The sequence below is a fragment of the Macaca mulatta genome, chromosome 9 (assembly GCF_049350105.2).
Source record: "Macaca mulatta isolate MMU2019108-1 chromosome 9, T2T-MMU8v2.0, whole genome shotgun sequence".
Classification (NCBI taxonomy): domain Eukaryota; kingdom Metazoa; phylum Chordata; class Mammalia; order Primates; family Cercopithecidae; genus Macaca; species Macaca mulatta.
Window position 1 is genome coordinate 107,695,938 of NC_133414.1, and position 16,596 is coordinate 107,712,533.

Below are 16,596 nucleotides of genomic sequence, written 5' to 3' on the forward strand. Positions count from 1 at the left end.
AGAATGAACTAGGCCTTCATATTCTTATTCTATTTCACATGTATTAGAAAAGCAAAGGAACTATTTCTAACCCGATATTTCTTCCCCTCTAAATCCCCTATGAGAAAAGGGCCCTAACCCTGAAATGAAGGATGAAGTGTTGCTGTAAGGAAGCGCCTGGCTCAACAGTCAGGTTGGTTTGTCCCAAACTGACAGAAACCTTCTGGATTCCAAAAGTCCCATTGGTCTCTATCTCATAGGTGACCTGAAATGAAAAAAGAATCAATTAATAAAAAATAGTTATTGGGCCAAATATGTTCAGGACAGAAAATTTTCTGTCTTCAAGGGTGTTTTTATAACTAAATGAGGTAGACTGAAACAGTAATGTTAAAAATGCCAAACACAAATACTATGAAAGATAAAGATGATTTCATATTATATTTGTATATGAAAAAGAAACTGGATAGAGCCCTTTAAAAGGGTTTATGGGTAGGTGAGTTTATGGTAGGAATTGAAAGGGTAGAAAAAATAAGTTGATTATGGGCAGAGGAAGGCAAGCAGAAACAGGCAGAGGTGAGCATGAAACAGAAATCTGATTTACTTGACTCTCACAATATTTCAGAATTAATAAAGATAGTTGCTGGGGATACAACAATTGAAAGTAACCTTAATTTCTGAGCATAGTCTTTAAGAAGATGCCTTAAGAAAATTCTTACTTTTTTAGCTTAGATTGTTTAGAGAAGAGAGGAACAGAAGTTGATTAATCTACTTCAGACTTTCAGATGATACTGACTGTGTCAAGAGAAGATGTGGTCAGTCAGTAAGAATCAGTAACAGACTGCAGGCGGGCAACGGAAGAGGTGTCAGAAATAATTTTAATGTCCTGGACCTGAAATACTGGAGGATGTGGTGATGGAAATAACTGAAACGTGGTAGGGAGGATAACGGGCTCAATTATTGACAAGTTTAATTTCAAAATTGTTGGGAATTGTTGAAATTCACAGTATGCTACTTTTAACAAGGATTACAACCAAGAATCTACCAATGCAACAAGTTTGCATTCCCAACATTGTTAGAGAATGCAGACAAAATTCAGTGGGGTCAGTCTGACACTTAATGGAAGATGAGGCACCTCTGGCAGTGTTGATCAACATACATCAGTCCAGAATCTGAGGTCAGTATCCCTACCTGGGAAACTACATTCTGACAAGTGTTTCCAGCCAACAGAGGAGCATTAGCCTGTGAGGTAAGTATTACAGGAACCTGGAACTAGCAATGAAAAGAAACAAACAGTTAACTAAAACTGAAGGCGGTATTTTGTCTTGTATCTATTAATAGATATCATGCTAAGGTAAGTATTTTTCCTTCCCCTTGACCACCCTCTTTCTCTCTTCTTCCATCACCAGCCAACAACTTAAATTCAAAAGTCTTTCTAAACCAGCACTTCTTAAAACTTATTTCTCAGAACACTAGTTCTATTAAATATAAAACAAGGGTTCCATAGTCAAATAATTGTGAGAAATACTATATTCAGTATTCCCCTTAAAGATTAATAAGGCCCTCTAGCAAATTAAAGACTCCAGGTGGGGTGAGATGGCTCATGCCTGTAATCCCAATACTTTGGGAAGCCAAGTCAGGAGAATTGTTTGAGGCCAGCAGTTCAAGACCAGTCTGGACAACACAGCGAGATCCCCATCTCTACAAAATAGTAAAACATTAGCTGGGTGTGGTGGCACATGTCTATAGTCCCAGCTACTTGGGAGGCTGAGGTAGAAGGATTAGCTGAGCCCAGGAGGTTTAGGCTGCAGTGAACCGTGACCGTGCCACTGCACTTCAGCCTGGGTGACAGAGCAAGACCCTGTCTCTAAAAAAAATTAAGAAGCCCACCCTAAATATAGTTTATTTAACCCAATGTTTACAAACCTATCTAACACTTTATGGATCCTGGTTTCATATGAGGCTATTAATTGTATAGAACGTACTTGCAAAAGCACCATTTTAGATCTACTTAATTGTTTGCTATATCACGCTTACATTTATCTTTCAATAGTACAACTTAGACTAAAATTGCCTCAGATGCAGAGGAGCCAAATATTCTTTTTCCTTTTTCCTGGTACAACAGCATCATACCTCCATATTCTGTGGATCAGTCATGCCTCTTGGAATCTAGGAGAACAGCAGGGACATGAGTGTGCATCTACCTTACCAAAAATCACCAGGAGCTTATGGTTTCACACTACTAACAATAGACTTTGGTTTTTTTAGGGGGAAGGCAGAAGTCAAAATATTAGAATGATTTACTTCCTCTATTCCACCTGACTCTTCTTTACACTAAAATGCCAGGAAGTGGAGCCAGACAGGAGGGTATAGACTGTGAAGCCTGTCTACTCTGACAGAGCTCTACTGAATAGCAAAAGCAAGAAGTTTGGTGAAATAGGTGTTTTCCCCCTTCCACCCTCGCAAGCCGATCCCATTAGTGAGAAGGGTGATGATCTCTTATCCTGGATATATATCCCCAGTTATTGCATTTGTCTTCAGATATGGTTTCCAGGCCCTCTGTCTTTTACATGGCTCCTGGGGATTCTGACTTCTAGTTCAATGCTCTTTCCACAACCCACAACAGTGAGAAGCGTGTTCGCTTCAACTTCATCGTAGTGACAGTGTAGGGAGAGAAAGGACGCCTACCTTTAAGACTGTGAAGTTATAGTAAGAGGCAGCATTGAGGGCTGAATCCAAGGTACAGCTACTAGCCAGGTTCTTGAAAAAACGAGTGCAAGTTGTGCTTTTACTCTCTAGGAAACCTTAAACACAAATAGTTAACAGAGTGGTACATTAGAAAGCCTGTTTTAAACTGAATGAAAAGGTTGGTACTTTTGCTCCGGATTCACCTGCAGGATTGCTTTCAGCACAGAGTCCCACAGCTCCAACTCCTGCAGGTTGTCTCAGCAAGCTTATTACAGACCACTTGGGGAAGTAAGTAAGAATGGGGTCCCCAGCCTGAATAAAATATAAAAGAAAATTGGTTCACAGTGAGACTGGACTAGACGACAACAGAAAAGAAAGAGTAGAAACAAGGTTAACTCAAGGGCATGATTACGTGGACAGTACTGCCCTCCAAAGAGCTGACAATGGTTTAGCTAGCTGCAGGGTAGTGCTGCAAAGATACCCTGTCAGCTGTCTGCTATGAGAGTGAAAACCAAACCAAACAATCCCATCCCCTTCCCCAGGCTCACCCTGTAGAAAGACGGTGGTGATTGAGTTTGGAATGTTGAAGTGAATGATTCGCCTCCAAACTCTGCAGCCAGGTCCTGGAAGTTGGTTGCATTGACCTTTTGAAGCTTCTGGAAATAGTTTAATTTTGCTAAAATGTTTTTTAAAAGAAAAGGGAAGTTTAGATAAAAGAAAAATATGCCAAGTAACTAATTTTAAAAAATATTTTAATTGAAGCATAATATACAAGGTACAAATCTTAAGTGCAAACTCAAAGAATTTTTACAAATTTATATACTTATATTACCACTACTTAGATCAAGTTACAGAATATTTCCCCAGAAGGCTCCCAATCAATACTCCATCTCCAGAAATAACAATTCTAATTTCCATCACTTCTTAATTTATTCACAAACTACTAACTGAATTATTGTTTTAATAGGAAGATCTGAGATAAGAATATGGTCAATGAATGCCAGTCAGTTTCAAGTCACTGATGGCCAAGAATGTGTATGATCAGCAATTTGTGATGAAAATAGGAAGCTCAGCCAGGCGTGGTGGCTCAGGCCTGTAATCCCAGCGCTTAGGGAGGCCGAGGCGGGTGGATCACCTGAGGTCAGAAGTTTGAGACCAGCCTGGCCAACATGGTGAAACCCGTCTCTACTAAAAATACAAAAAATTAGCCAGGCATGGTGGCAGGCACCTGTAATCAGAAGAATCGCTTGAACCTGGGAGGCAGAGGTTGCAGTGATCCGAGGTCACACCACTGCACTCTAGCCTGGGCAATAAGAGCGAAACTCCATCTCAAAAAAAAAAGAAAAGAAAATAGGAAGCTCGATAATGCTCATGTCTGCCCCATATCAAATGAGTCTCTAACAGAATTGCACTATTTCCATAGGAACATGGAACAATTAGAGACAATTATGACAATTATTTGATCTGTCCTTCCCAAATCTTCCTGCTTCCTCTAAACTTCAACTGACCAGTCCTAACAATGTTTCTCTCTCTCAAGTTCATAGATTTGTTGCATTTTATTCCTTAAGCCTTATAATTCCTCCATTCAAGATTTTAGATACTTAAAAAGGGTATTTTCTGGAACAATTCTATAATTTCTATGATAGCAATGTATAAATCTACCCAAACTCCTGCAGTCTTCTCTTTATGGCACTTTAGAACCAGTAGAGAGATGTAGGAAAAGGGCTGTGATGCTGTCCCCTGCCCAGAGGATGGCAGGTGATTGACAACACTCTGTCTGCTTTACTACTCAGGTGCTAAATTGAAAAAAGAACATTGGGAAACATGCCCCTTGCCAGTTTCATTCTTCATATAATTAATGGTCATTTGTACAGAGTAAAAGAGGTTACAATACTTGCATCATTGAAAGCAAATGAGGATTCCACGTTAAATGAACCGGACCTTTATCCTCTGTGATAATGGATAACATCTTAATTATCTGACTTTTCAGCTTCTGAAAAGTCAGCATGAATGTAGCTCTCAATTCTGGGGCCTTTCAGACTACTCACTCTCCATGCATCTCCTAGATCCTTCTTATTCAAAGTGGGGTACACACATTAGTAGCTCAGGGATCACCTGGGAGCTTCTCAGAAATGCGGACTCTCAGGCCACTCCCCAGACCTGAATGAAAATCTTCATGTTAACAAGATCTCCAGGTAATGTGTATGCATATTAGAATCTGAAAAGCATTGCTCTGAAACAGGTGATGCTGATGCTGCTGGTCTATGGGCCACTTTCTACCTCTGATCTGAAATCTTCAAACCCTAACGCTTCCAAGAGCTATTTTAACATTTCCTTCGGAACTCATACCCTGAAAACCACATGGAAGAGATATTTACCTCATGTAAAATGCAGTTATTTGTATCTTTATAAATGAAATAAAAGTTAAAGTTAAGCTAAGAAAGAAAGAAGGTGAACTGAGATGGCAAAATATCTATCTAGCTATTTTTTCATGGCTTAAATGAATAAGAGAAAGTTAACATTTTATCTCTCACTTCGGTGCAAAGATATTGGTGGTAGTGATGATAAATATAGGCTAAGTAGAATTTTTGCCTAAAATTTCTACCATCATAGATGATATATTACACCTAAAAGAGCTTAAAGGTATTTAGACTTCTATTACAATTTCAGATGTCAAAGGAAACCTACAGACCATCTGACCTAATCCCATGAGGAAATTTCGATCCTCAGAGGTAAAAGAGTAGCAAAAAGCCAGAGCGCCAGCTTGCAGAGCCGAGAGTAGACTGCAGACTCCTATTCCTGGTGTTTTTCCCCACTCCAGTATGCTGCACAGACTTTGACTAAAAACATAATTTACTGATGATCATTATCAGTAGATACTTTTTTTTAAATTTTGTTTTATTTTGGAGACAGGATCTCACTCTGTTGCCCTGGCTGCAGTACAGTAGCATGATCACAGCTCACTGCAGCCTCGAACTCCTGGGCTCAAGCAATCCTCCCACTTCAGCCTCCCAAGTAGCTGGTACTACAGGCATGCGCCACCACACCCAGCTAATTTTACTATGTTTTGTAAAGACTGGGTCTCGCTATGTTGCCAGGATTGGTCTCGAACTCCTGGGCTCATGCAATCCTCCTGCCCTGGCCTTCCAAAGTGCTGGGATTACAGGACGAGCCACCAGGCCTGGCTGTACCAATAGATACTAAGCACCATGGGGAAACAAAGATATGGTCCATCCTTTCATGGTGTTGACAATTTACCTGGAAAGATATGATGTTTACATAAACTAATAACAATATAAGAAATCCTATAGGTTCTAAGAGGGTGACTCAAACAAAATGCTTTAGAACTTCTGAGGATGGGCTTACTTCCAATAGATGAGCAAGAAAACACTCATGGAAAATACAGGTATTTCAAAATGCAGAAAGAAAAAGGAACTATAGAGTCAGAAAGAAAAGCAAATACAAACTTGGGAAAAATACAGGGCATATCTTGAGGACAACGAGTAGATGAGTTCGGCCAAAGCAGAGGGTCAAGCAGAGAGTAATGCTAAAAGAGCCAGGAACACTGAGTTGGATCAAATAGGAGATTTGACTGGCCAGCTAAGAAGTTGGATGCTATTTTACGGGAAGTGGGAAGTAATGGAGGTTTCTGAGTAAGGAAGCAACATAATGCAATGTTATAGAAAGATTAATCTAGTGAAGTGATTCTCCATAGCTGTGTATACTTTGTGTATATGCTATGTGTGTATATGTGAGGAAGGTGGGCAAATAATCAGAAGCAAAGGGAAACTTTTGTCTTTTTCAGACTAAACATGAATGTACACCCCAGCCTCATTCAGGGAAAAGTTCATTGATGTAATGAACCATAATTACTATTGGAAGTGGCCATATTCCTCCCTCAGGTGGTGTTGGTTAAAGAAAGTTCAGATCCACTGATCCCGAAGGAGTGTGCAGGATGGTATGGGAGGCAGGAGTGGGGATCAAAAGCAGGGAGCCCCAGGTAGGTGCCATTGCAATAACCCTGGAGCATGATTATAAGGCTGGATTTAAAAGGCAGTAAAATGTTTGGAAAAGAAGAGACAACATTACCTTTTTTTGAGACAGACTCTCGCTCTGTCACCCAGGCTGGAGTGCAGTGGTGCAATCTCAGCTCACTGCAACCTCCGCCTGCCTCCCAGGCTCACATGATTCGCCTGCCTCAGCCTCCCAAGTAGCTGAGATTACAGGTGCCCACTACCATGCCTGGATAATTTTTTGTATTTTTAGTAGAGACAGGGTTTCACCATGTTGGTCAGGCTGGTCTCAAACTCCTGACCTCAAGTGATCTGCCCACCTCGGCCTCCCAAAGTGCTGAGATTACAGGTGTGAGCCACTGCGCCAGGCCACAACCTTATCTTAAAATGAAGTATTCACCTTGTTCCCTTTACCCTATTATGATCTAAATAACCACAAGGCTCCTGATAACTGCTTTCAAATTCAAGGCCCCCCAAACCAAAAATTGGTTGTTTTCTGAGACAAATATAGTTTTGCAAATCTTATTAACAGACAGATGAAATCAGGATGAGGTGACTTCCAGGATGCAAGAGACCTTTAAATCCATTTTGTGCAGGAACATTATTTTGCTTCATAGACATTTTAAAAAGATAGATTAGCTTAACATCTTTAGAAATGTTATAGCCATCACCAGCAAATTTTTAAGTCCACTCACCATCCCCAAAAATAATCTCAAATCTTTATTGTACTCTACAGTTGTAGAGCACTTTCGTATACAAAGCCAATGATACTATTTCTCACTTTGTAGTTGAAGAAACGGGCCTAGAAATGCTAAGGGATTTGCCCAAGTCTGTATAGCTGGTAAGGAAATGGCAGGACTGAGATCCTAATCCAATGCTCCTCCTACACTGTTGCCTCATGAAATGAAAATAAGGTTGGCATAGACTCATTTGTCAAAGATATTCATTCAAACATTATTTGGTGCTTACTATGTGTTAGGCACTGGGGATTCAGTTAGTACCCTCATGGAGATTGTAGTAAGTGGGGGATATAGTCTATCTGTGATTATCTGAGTTAAGAGGAATGATTAAAAGGATTGAAATTAAAGCTATTTATGAGTTTTCTGATCCGCAGCCAATAGAACATAAAATGTTGCAAATGTGGCTCGTTCACGGTGGCTCACACCTGTAATCCCAGCACTTTGGGAGGTTGAGGCGGGCGGGTCACGAGGTCAAGAGATCAAGACCATCCTGGCCAACACTGCAAAACTCCGTCTCTACTAAAAATACAAAATTTAGCTGGTCCTGGTGGCACGCGCCTGTAGTTCCAGCTACTCGGGAGGCTGAGGCAGGAGAATCACTTGAACCTCAGAGGTGGAGGCTGCAGTGAGCTCAGATCATGCCACTGCACTCCAGCCTGATGACAGAGGGAGGCTCGGTCTCAAAAAAAAAAAAAAAAAAAAGAAAAAAGAAAAAAGAAAAAAAAAGCAAATGTATTCAGTAATAAGAAAGAAAAGGCAGAAAGGGGTAGAGATTCAAAGGACAAAAGAAAAAAAAGTTTAAAAAAGAAGGAAATGGAAAAAAAGGCCAGAATAAAAGCCAATTCTCAATAAATGTTAGACCAAGCTTGTCCAACCTGCGACCCACCGGCCGCATGCAGCCCAGACGGCTCTGAATGCAGCCCAACAACACAAATTCATAAACTTTCTTAAAACACTAAGAGTTTTTTTGCTGTTTTTTTAAAACTCATCAGCTATTGTTAGTGTATTTTACGTGTGACCCAAGACGATTCTTCCGATGTGGCCCAGGGAAGACAAATGATAACACTCCTGTGTTAGCAAATGAGAACAGCCAACATGTTTCTACTCACAGTTGTTCACATGTACACAAAACTGCCTGATTCCATTAGAATCCATGAAAACTCTTGAAGGAAATGGGGAATTACTCCTGAAGATAAGAGAGTTGTCTACACAAACCCAGCTTGAAGACCTGTGAGGAAAGAGGAAGGAGAAGATATATTTAGAAGGGGCGGGTGCCCCTTCTAGAAGAGTGCCCTAGCAATATCGGCCAGATGCCAAAGAGAGGACTCCTTGGACACCTATAGGACGACACGAAGGTCTTATTCTACTGGCCAGCCCTGCTCTAGAGAATCAGAAAAGGCAGTTCCTAGGAAAAACCAAGGGAATGTCCTAGGAGTGGAAGTAGGGGCAGGAGGCACAAAGCCTAACTCTTCTTACATCCAAATGTTACCCATTGTAGGCTCCAATCCCTTTAGGATTCCATCTGAGCAACGAAGCTCACCTTACACTGCCAGGAAGGCAGAAGGAGAAGACTGTCCTTGGATGGAGAAGATAGCAGTCCCTGTCGCAGCAGCAATTTATATCGCAGGCGCCAGGAGTCAAGTCACAGACACAGATCGGTAAGACTATGAAAGGACAACACAGACTGAGTGGGATGAGGATCCCCAAACTCTCCCAGGTGCTCACCCTCCTTCCGACTGCCCCACTCCTGCTTTGTGGCAGTTCAACTTTGCTCACAGAATTTTAGATCTCACAAGTAAGTTTCCACCCCCACAACGTTTTCCCTCACCGGGGAAGAGGTCCACAGTCCTATTCCCAGGCGCCGACGGGGTCACGAGAGTAGGGACCACTGTAGAGATCCCAGGCATTGCTGGGCGAGTTGCAGTCGCCTCTGAAGAGGACTGGAGGGTTCCGCCAACCGTTCCTGGCTGCAGGTCCAAAGACGTGGGCACTGCCCCTGATGGGGAGGAAGAGGGCTGGGGCCGGACGCCATCGGGGAACATCAGGAGGAACACTTGCAGGAGCGCGAGCTGTGGGGTGCGCATGGGGCAGTCAAGGCCTGCAGGTCCGACGTAAGCCACCGCGGTATCCAGACGCGTTGCCAGAGCGTGGGTGGGAGGAGTCGCATAGCGTCTGACGACATCCGCGTGCCTCTTCTCATTGGCTCATGAGAAGAATGAGAGCTCTTCAGCCAATCGAAAGTGGGGTTGTTACAGCTCTTTCAGTGTCCTTCGGTCTGCGCCCTCTCTTTAACGTGAGCCGGGGCGTGCCTTCGTTGCCTGGCAACCGCCAGTGGAGAAGGAGCCCTTGCGCCTTCTCTCCGCTAGGTGGCGGTAGGAGTTCGGCGGACGGACAGGTTCCGCGCCCACTTCGCGGCCCAGAGGACTGAGCCCGCGCTCAGTGCAAGGAAATCCCAGAGGCCAGAACTAGAATTGCAAATTTTTTTTCACCCCGGATTCCAATGGTGAGAAACCCTTTCTATGGAAGAATAATGTTCTCAGGTGGGGGAAACACACCTAAGGTCACATACCTTAAAAAACAGTCTCCGCTAAATATGGCTTTTTTATTTTTTTGAAAACACATTAGAAATAATGTTCATTCAGCTCCTTACATTTTAACATTGACAAATTTTAAAAACCCTAAATAAATGCATCAAATCATTAAAGATGGACTGCATGTTTTTGTTAGAAAAAGTAGTGAGAGAAAAATAAGAAAAAAGGATAGGAAAAATGTGAGAAAATAGGGAGAGAAAGAATAAAAAAAAAGAAACATTGTCTAGGACGTGAGAAAATAAGATGGAGGAATGGAAATAGAAGATTTTTTTTCCGTGTTAATGGCAAATTTTTTAAACCTCTCTAAGAGGTGTTTGTTCTTCCCAGGAATGGCGTGCCTCTTCTGATTCCCCACAGCAGCGCGGGCCATATGACTTTCCTACAGCATTGGAAATGTACCGTAGCTGCACTGTCCAGCATGGTAGTCACCGGCCTTATGTGGCAATTGTGCGCTTGAAATGTGGCTAGTGTGACTGAGGAGCTGATTTTTTTTTTTTGAGACAGAGTTTTGCTCTGTCACCCAGGCTGGTGTGCAGTGGTATGATCTCAGCTCACTGCAACCTCTGCCTCCAGGATTCAGGTGATTCTCCTGTTTCAGCCTCCCGAGTAGCTGGGATGACAGGCACATGCCACCACGCCCGGCTAATTTTATTTTTATTTTTATTTTTATTTTTAGAAGAGATGGGATTTCACCATGTTGTCCAGGCTGGTCTTGAACTCCTGACCTCAAGTGATCCGTCTGCCTTGGCCTCCCAAAGTGCTGGGATTACAAGTGGTAGTCGCTGTGCCTGGCCTGAATTTTTAATTTTTAAATTGTAATTAATTCAAAGTTAACCACAGGTGTAAGTAGCTACCATATGTAAAGTGGGACTGTAGATGATCAAAATCTTGCTCCTCCTAGAACCAGTGTTTTCCTGTGTCCACAGTTCTGGTATCTGGATTATTTTGGATATTTAGTTTTAGTATATAAATTCACATCTGTTAAGAGTTATCTAAAATCTAGTACACTTATGTAAAATCTGGTCAATACCTCCCTTTACAAGTGAATCACTTAACTCAGGTAAGTTTTAGGACGTTTGACTTTACTTGCATTCTCTTACAAGATCTTTATTTTCTAATGTTTTGAAGTCAGTAGCTAAATGTATCTCTGTATTATAAATATTTTCAAATATATTTTTATGTTGTTGTGTGATAGACAGCTATGGGAGATATGTGTTTGGTCTTAAAACATTTATTTACCTTAGTAGTATTTTCTATAGGAAAAGGCCAAGTTCATATTATTAAGATTATATGATCATATGTATATACTAGCATGTAAATTCCAAAAAACAGGGAGTTTTGTTTATTTTGTTCATTGAAATATCCCCATGCCTAGAACAGTGTCTGGGACATGTTAGATGTGCATTAAATATTTTAAAAATATATTAAAAATTGTTTTGTTGAACTCCTTAGAATTAATCCTTAGGAATATTTTTAGTTTATTTTATTTGAGGATTGTATTTCTTTCTATAAAATTTCTTCTTTTTGCAACCAATTTACCACGTAATGATCTTTCTATAAAATTTCCATTGTACATCTGATCAGAGACTATTTTAGATTTCAAAGTTTGGAATTTAAATGGCAACTCTCAAACAGTGTTAAATTATTTCTGAATTTATTAGCATTGGCAAAAGACTGTTGGTTGAAGTAATTTTAGGGATGAGTGATAAGCAAATAATGTTTCAGGATCCGTTTGAGTTGCTTTTTCTTATTTTTGAATTTTAACACAACTTTTTTTTAGAAAAGTTAATTTTTTTTCTATTTTGTTATAGTTAAGCAAAAAGATTATTTGAATTGCTGTTTTTTAAACTTGCTTTATTTATTGATTTAATTAATTAATTAATTTACTTATTTATTTGAGATAGTCTTGCCCTGTCACCCAGGCTGGAGTGCAGTGGCTCCATCTCAGCTCACTGCAACCTCCACCTCCCAGGTTCAAGCAATTTTCCTGCCTCAGTCTCCCTAGTAGCTGGGACTACATGTGTACCCACCACACCCAGCTAATTTTTGCATTTTTAGTAGAGACAGTGTTTTACCATGTTGGCCAGGCTGGTCTCAAACCCCTCACCTCAAGTGATCTGCCTGCCTTGGCCTCCCGAAGTGTTGGGATTACAGGCATGAGCCACTGTGCCTGGCATGTATTGCTGTTTTGTATTTGTAAGAATCTCTGTAATACAGAACTCTCAATACTTTTGAGATCCAGTATTAAAATCTGAAAGATAATTTTGTGGATGAAGAATGAAATTTATTCACATGTGTCATGCAGATGTCAGTTGTAGTATGGGCACCAAGTCTTAAATTGAGATCATATGACATAATCTCAGAAGCAGAGATTTCCAAATTAGATCATATGATACTAGCAGTTGTCTGTGTTTGGGATTAAAAGAGTTGAATATGTAATTGGAAATTTAGCAAGGAGGTTGTATTGAGATGGCAGACAACAAATTCTGTCCTTTTCCCACTTCTCTTCCCTTTTCCAAAGATCTCTGAAAATTACAGAAAACTTAGATACACACACACTTGTGCATACATGAACATGCCCAGAATTTAAATACATGAAGGTGTGCTCTCATGGGCCAGACATTGTAAGAATACTTGAAAAATAGAAGGCACATGGGATTGAATTGAAGGTGAACAAATAACAGTTGCATAATAAAGGCCTTATTCAGAAGTGGAAGTGACTCTTGGAGTGCTGTAAGCACACAGAAAGAAGCTATTGGTTATCAATAGTGGCCCTTGGACAATTCTATGGGTTATTGATTGAAGTATCACTGTAGGAAGAGCCAGGTCAGCCTCTCAACCTTATCCCTACTTGTGCTTGCAGTGGATAGCAGAAGAATTTTCCCCAAAAGGTGGTGGCAAGAGGCAGTCCATGTACACTTTTACTGAAAAGGCAGGACAGTGCCCTGGATGGCTTCTGACATTTAGGAGGAAGAGAGAGGCCCCACAAGTTGAGACTGGTCCTAGCCCACTGCTAGGTTTGCGTGTCTCCTCCAAAATTCATTTCAAAACTTAATCCCCAATGTGCAGTATTGAGCGGTGGGACCTTTAAGAGGTGATAGGTCATGAGGTCTCTGCCTTCATGAATGGACTAATCCATTCATGGGTTAATGGATTAATGTGTTGTCATGAGAGAGGAAGTGGTGGCTTTACAAGAAAAGGAAGAGAGACCTGAGTTAGCAAGTTAACACGCTCAGCTTCCTCACCATGTGATGCCCTGTGCCGCCTTGGGATGCTGCAGAGAGTTCCCAGCAGCAAGAAGGTTCTCATGAGATGTCCCCTTGACCTTGGGCTTCCCGGCCTCCACAACTGTAAGAAATGAATTCCTTTTCTTTATAACTTATCCTATTTCAGGCATTCTGTTATAAGCAACAGAAAATGAACGAAAACAGAAAATTGGCACCAAGAAGTGGGATTTTGCTGATGACGAATACCTGAAAATGGGGAAGCAGCTTTGGAACTAGGTAATGAGCGGGGGCTGGAAGAGTTTGGAGGAGCAGGCTATAAAGTGACTGTATTTCAGTGAATGCGATATCAAGGGTGATTCTGGTGAGACTCAGAAAACAAAAAGACAAGGGAACATTTGGAACTTCTTAGAGATTTGTTTTTGTTTTTTTTTTTTTTTGAGACTCTGTCGCCCAGGTTGGAGTGCAATGGCGTAATCTTGGCTCACTGCAAGCTCCACCTCCTGGGTTCACGCCATTCTCCTGCCTCAGCCTCCCGAGTAGCTGGGACTATAGGCACCCGCCAGCACACTTGGCTAATTTTTTCATATTTTTAGTAGAGGCAGGGTTTCACTGTGTTAGTCAGGATGGTCTCAGTCTCCTGACCTCGTGATCCACCTACCTTGGCCTCCCAAAGTGCTGGGATTACAGGCGTGAGCCACTGCACCCCGCCAGGATTTGTTAAGTGATTGTAACCAGAATACAGATAGAAATATGGACAGTAAAGGCCATTCTGCTGAGATTTGAGATGGAACTGAAGAAGGTGATATTGGAAACTGGAGTAAAGGCCATCCTTGTTATAAATTGGCAAAGAACTTGGCTGAACTGTGTCTATGCCTGAGGGCGTTGTGGAAAGCCAAACTTGAGATTAATGAACTAGGGTATCTGGCAAAAGAAATTCCTAAGCCAAATGTAGAAGGAGCTACATGATTACATTTGACAGCTTATGCTGATATTCAGGAGCAAAGAAATAATTTAAAGGTAGAATTTATCATGAAAAGGGAAGCAGAGTGGAAGGATTTGGATAACTCTCAGCCTGAGCATGTAAAGAGTTAAAAAGAATTTTTAGCAGAGGAAACCAAGGGTGCAGCCCAGTGACTATTTGCTAAAGAGATTAGTTTGGATAAAAAGGAGACAGGTGCCATTCCTTTAGACGAGGGAAGAAAGATCCCAAAGGCATTTTGAAGATCTTAGAGGGTGCCCCTACTATCAGAGGCCCAGAGGCATAGGAGGACAGAATAGTTTCAGAGGACAGATTAGGGTACACTCCACGGGCTCACTGCCCAAGGCCACCACAAGGGAGTCCCCACCAGCAAGATGGCTCTCACCAGATATGCCTCTTTGACCCTGAACTTCCCAGGCTCCATAACTGTAAGAAATAAATTTTTTTCTTTATAAATTACCCAGTTTTAGGCATTCTGTTATAAGGAACAGAAAATGGACTAAGATACACACCTTGTCAAACTCTACATCTACCATTTTCTTCTTCAAAAATCCTGCAGGTAGAATGCAATAAACAGATCCCACCTGTTCTTAGGCTAACAGGGAATCTCAGTTACCAAGGTGGACACACACTCAAAAGATCTACATTTGAAAAAGAAAAAACCCAGCAAACAAAAAAAGGGTATAATATTCAAGAAACATTAAAACCTGAGGCCGGGTGCAGTGACTCACACCTGTTATCCTAGCATTTGGGAGGTAGAAGCAGGAGGATCGCTTGAGCCAGGGAGGTTGAGGCTGCAGTGAGCCATGATCACACCAGTACACTCTGCCCGGGTGACAGAGTGAGACCCTGTCTCTAAAAAAAGGAAAAAAAAAATTAAAAAGGACAAATTAGAAAAAGAGTTTAGAACAAATATAATTAACATTTATAGAGAGACACAAGAGATTTTGCATCTATTAAAGATGAATCAACTAGGAATTGTGATTAAAGATGGAAGAAAAATGCACATTTGGGCCAAGCGTGGTGGCTCATGCCTGTAATCCCAGCAGTTTGAGAGGCTGAGGCAGGGTGATTGCCTAAGTTCAGGAGTTAGAGACCAGCTTGGACAACATGGTGAAACCCTCTCTCTACAAAAAATAAAAATTAGCCAGGTGTGGTAGTGCACACCTGTAATTCCAGCTATCCAGGAGGCTGAGGTGGGAGGATCACTTGAGGCCAAGAGATTGAGGCTACAGTGAGCCTTGATTGCACCACTGCACTCCAGCCTGGGTGACAGAGCAAAATCCTGTCAAAAAAATAAAGAGAGAGAAAGAAAGAGAAAGAGAGAGAGGAGAAAAGAAAGAAGAAAAGAAAGAAAGGAAGTAAGAAGGAAAGAAAGATACACATTTGACCCCTCTTTTGAAATTTTATTAAAATACCTGTTAAAAGACTTAAAAGGGCATATATTTATAAAAACAAAAAGTAGGAGTTGTGGTTGACCATCAGCATGGTCAGTATGGAAGATTTTTCATACATTTTTGAAGAAATTGGAAGGATGTTGACTGAAGAAGCAGCAGCCTAGAATAACCATGGAAAGGGACTGCAGCCAAAGGAGGCAGCTGCCTTCCAGCAGAATACCACAGAATAGCCAGAACTAGCGATAGCAAGGAAGAGAGAAGATAAAAGGTAAAGTTGACAGAAATCAAGAAAATGAGAAGATAAAAGGTAAAGTTGACAGAAATCAAGAAAATGAATTGAAGGTCTATATGGTATATGGAATAGTTTGCCTTTGCACTCAAAAGGACCTATAACTAGTTATTTTCTTTCAGGAAAAAATAGATAATTCTTTCTAGAAATTGATACACTGTTTAGTTAATACCTCAGAGAGATTTGAGAAGTAATTAATAAAACATTCATGAGAGCAGAATATTTGACAAAGGAGCAATCAGAATAAGAGCGAGCTCTTGGAAATTAAAACTATTAATATGATTACTGACCTTAACTTTTTTGTTTAAAATTTTGGAAGATAAATATAAGGACATCTACTCTATTGAACAAAAAGATAAATAAATAGAAAATATGAGACATTGAGGATTAAATCTATAAGTCCAATGTTTGATTAATATGAGTTCCAGGAGAAAAAAAGAAAATGGAAGGATTAAATTGGTTAAAGAAATATTAGGGGCTCACGGCTGTAGTGTCAGCACTTTGAGAGGCTGAGGCGGGAGGATCACTTGAGGCCAGGAGTTTGAGACCAACCTGGGCAACATATTGAGACTCCATTTCTACAAGAAATGAAAAAAAATACCTGGGCATGGTGGCATGTGTCTGTAGTCCTACCTACACAGGAGGCTGAGTTAGGAGGATCACTTGCACCCAGGAAATTGAGGTTACAGTGAGCTA

The 16,596-nt window shown here is 41.0% G+C and overlaps 2 protein-coding genes across 19 annotated transcripts in view; one reads left to right on the forward strand and one right to left on the reverse strand.

Moving 5' to 3' along the window:
- The window catches only part of TCTN3 (tectonic family member 3), a 150,716-nt gene that overhangs the window by 13,946 nt on the left and 120,174 nt on the right, over window positions 1-16,596 (reverse strand). Inside the window, exons 2-10 of one of the 4 annotated variants that reach the window (XM_015147769.3) lie at window positions 9,246-9,525; window positions 8,958-9,081; window positions 8,527-8,645; window positions 3,213-3,340; window positions 2,868-2,976; window positions 2,665-2,780; window positions 2,110-2,145; window positions 1,168-1,248; window positions 119-244 (exon numbers count right to left, since the gene is read on the reverse strand). In XM_015147769.3, the coding sequence (XP_015003255.3) occupies window positions 119-244; window positions 1,168-1,248; window positions 2,110-2,145; window positions 2,665-2,780; window positions 2,868-2,976; window positions 3,213-3,340; window positions 8,527-8,645; window positions 8,958-9,081; window positions 9,246-9,501 (1,095 nt within the window). In that variant the 5' untranslated portion in view covers window positions 9,502-9,525. Of the gene's footprint in view, window positions 1-118; window positions 245-1,167; window positions 1,249-2,109; window positions 2,146-2,664; window positions 2,781-2,867; window positions 2,977-3,212; window positions 3,341-8,526; window positions 8,646-8,957; window positions 9,082-9,245; window positions 9,567-16,596 lie in introns of those variants that run through there. The other 3 variants (XM_077946940.1, XM_077946941.1, XM_077946942.1) reach the window with 3 other exon arrangements.
- ENTPD1 (ectonucleoside triphosphate diphosphohydrolase 1) overlaps window positions 13,229-16,596 on the forward strand; it is a 205,866-nt gene continuing 202,498 nt past the window's right edge. For 11 of the 15 annotated variants that reach the window (XM_077946959.1, XM_077946961.1, XM_077946944.1 and 8 more), the window contains exon 1: window positions 13,229-13,358. The gene's annotated coding sequence lies outside the window, so the exon portion shown is untranslated. Of the gene's footprint in view, window positions 13,512-16,596 lie in introns of all 15 variants that reach the window. The other 4 variants (XM_077946953.1, XM_077946943.1, XM_077946954.1 and 1 more) reach the window with 1 other exon arrangement.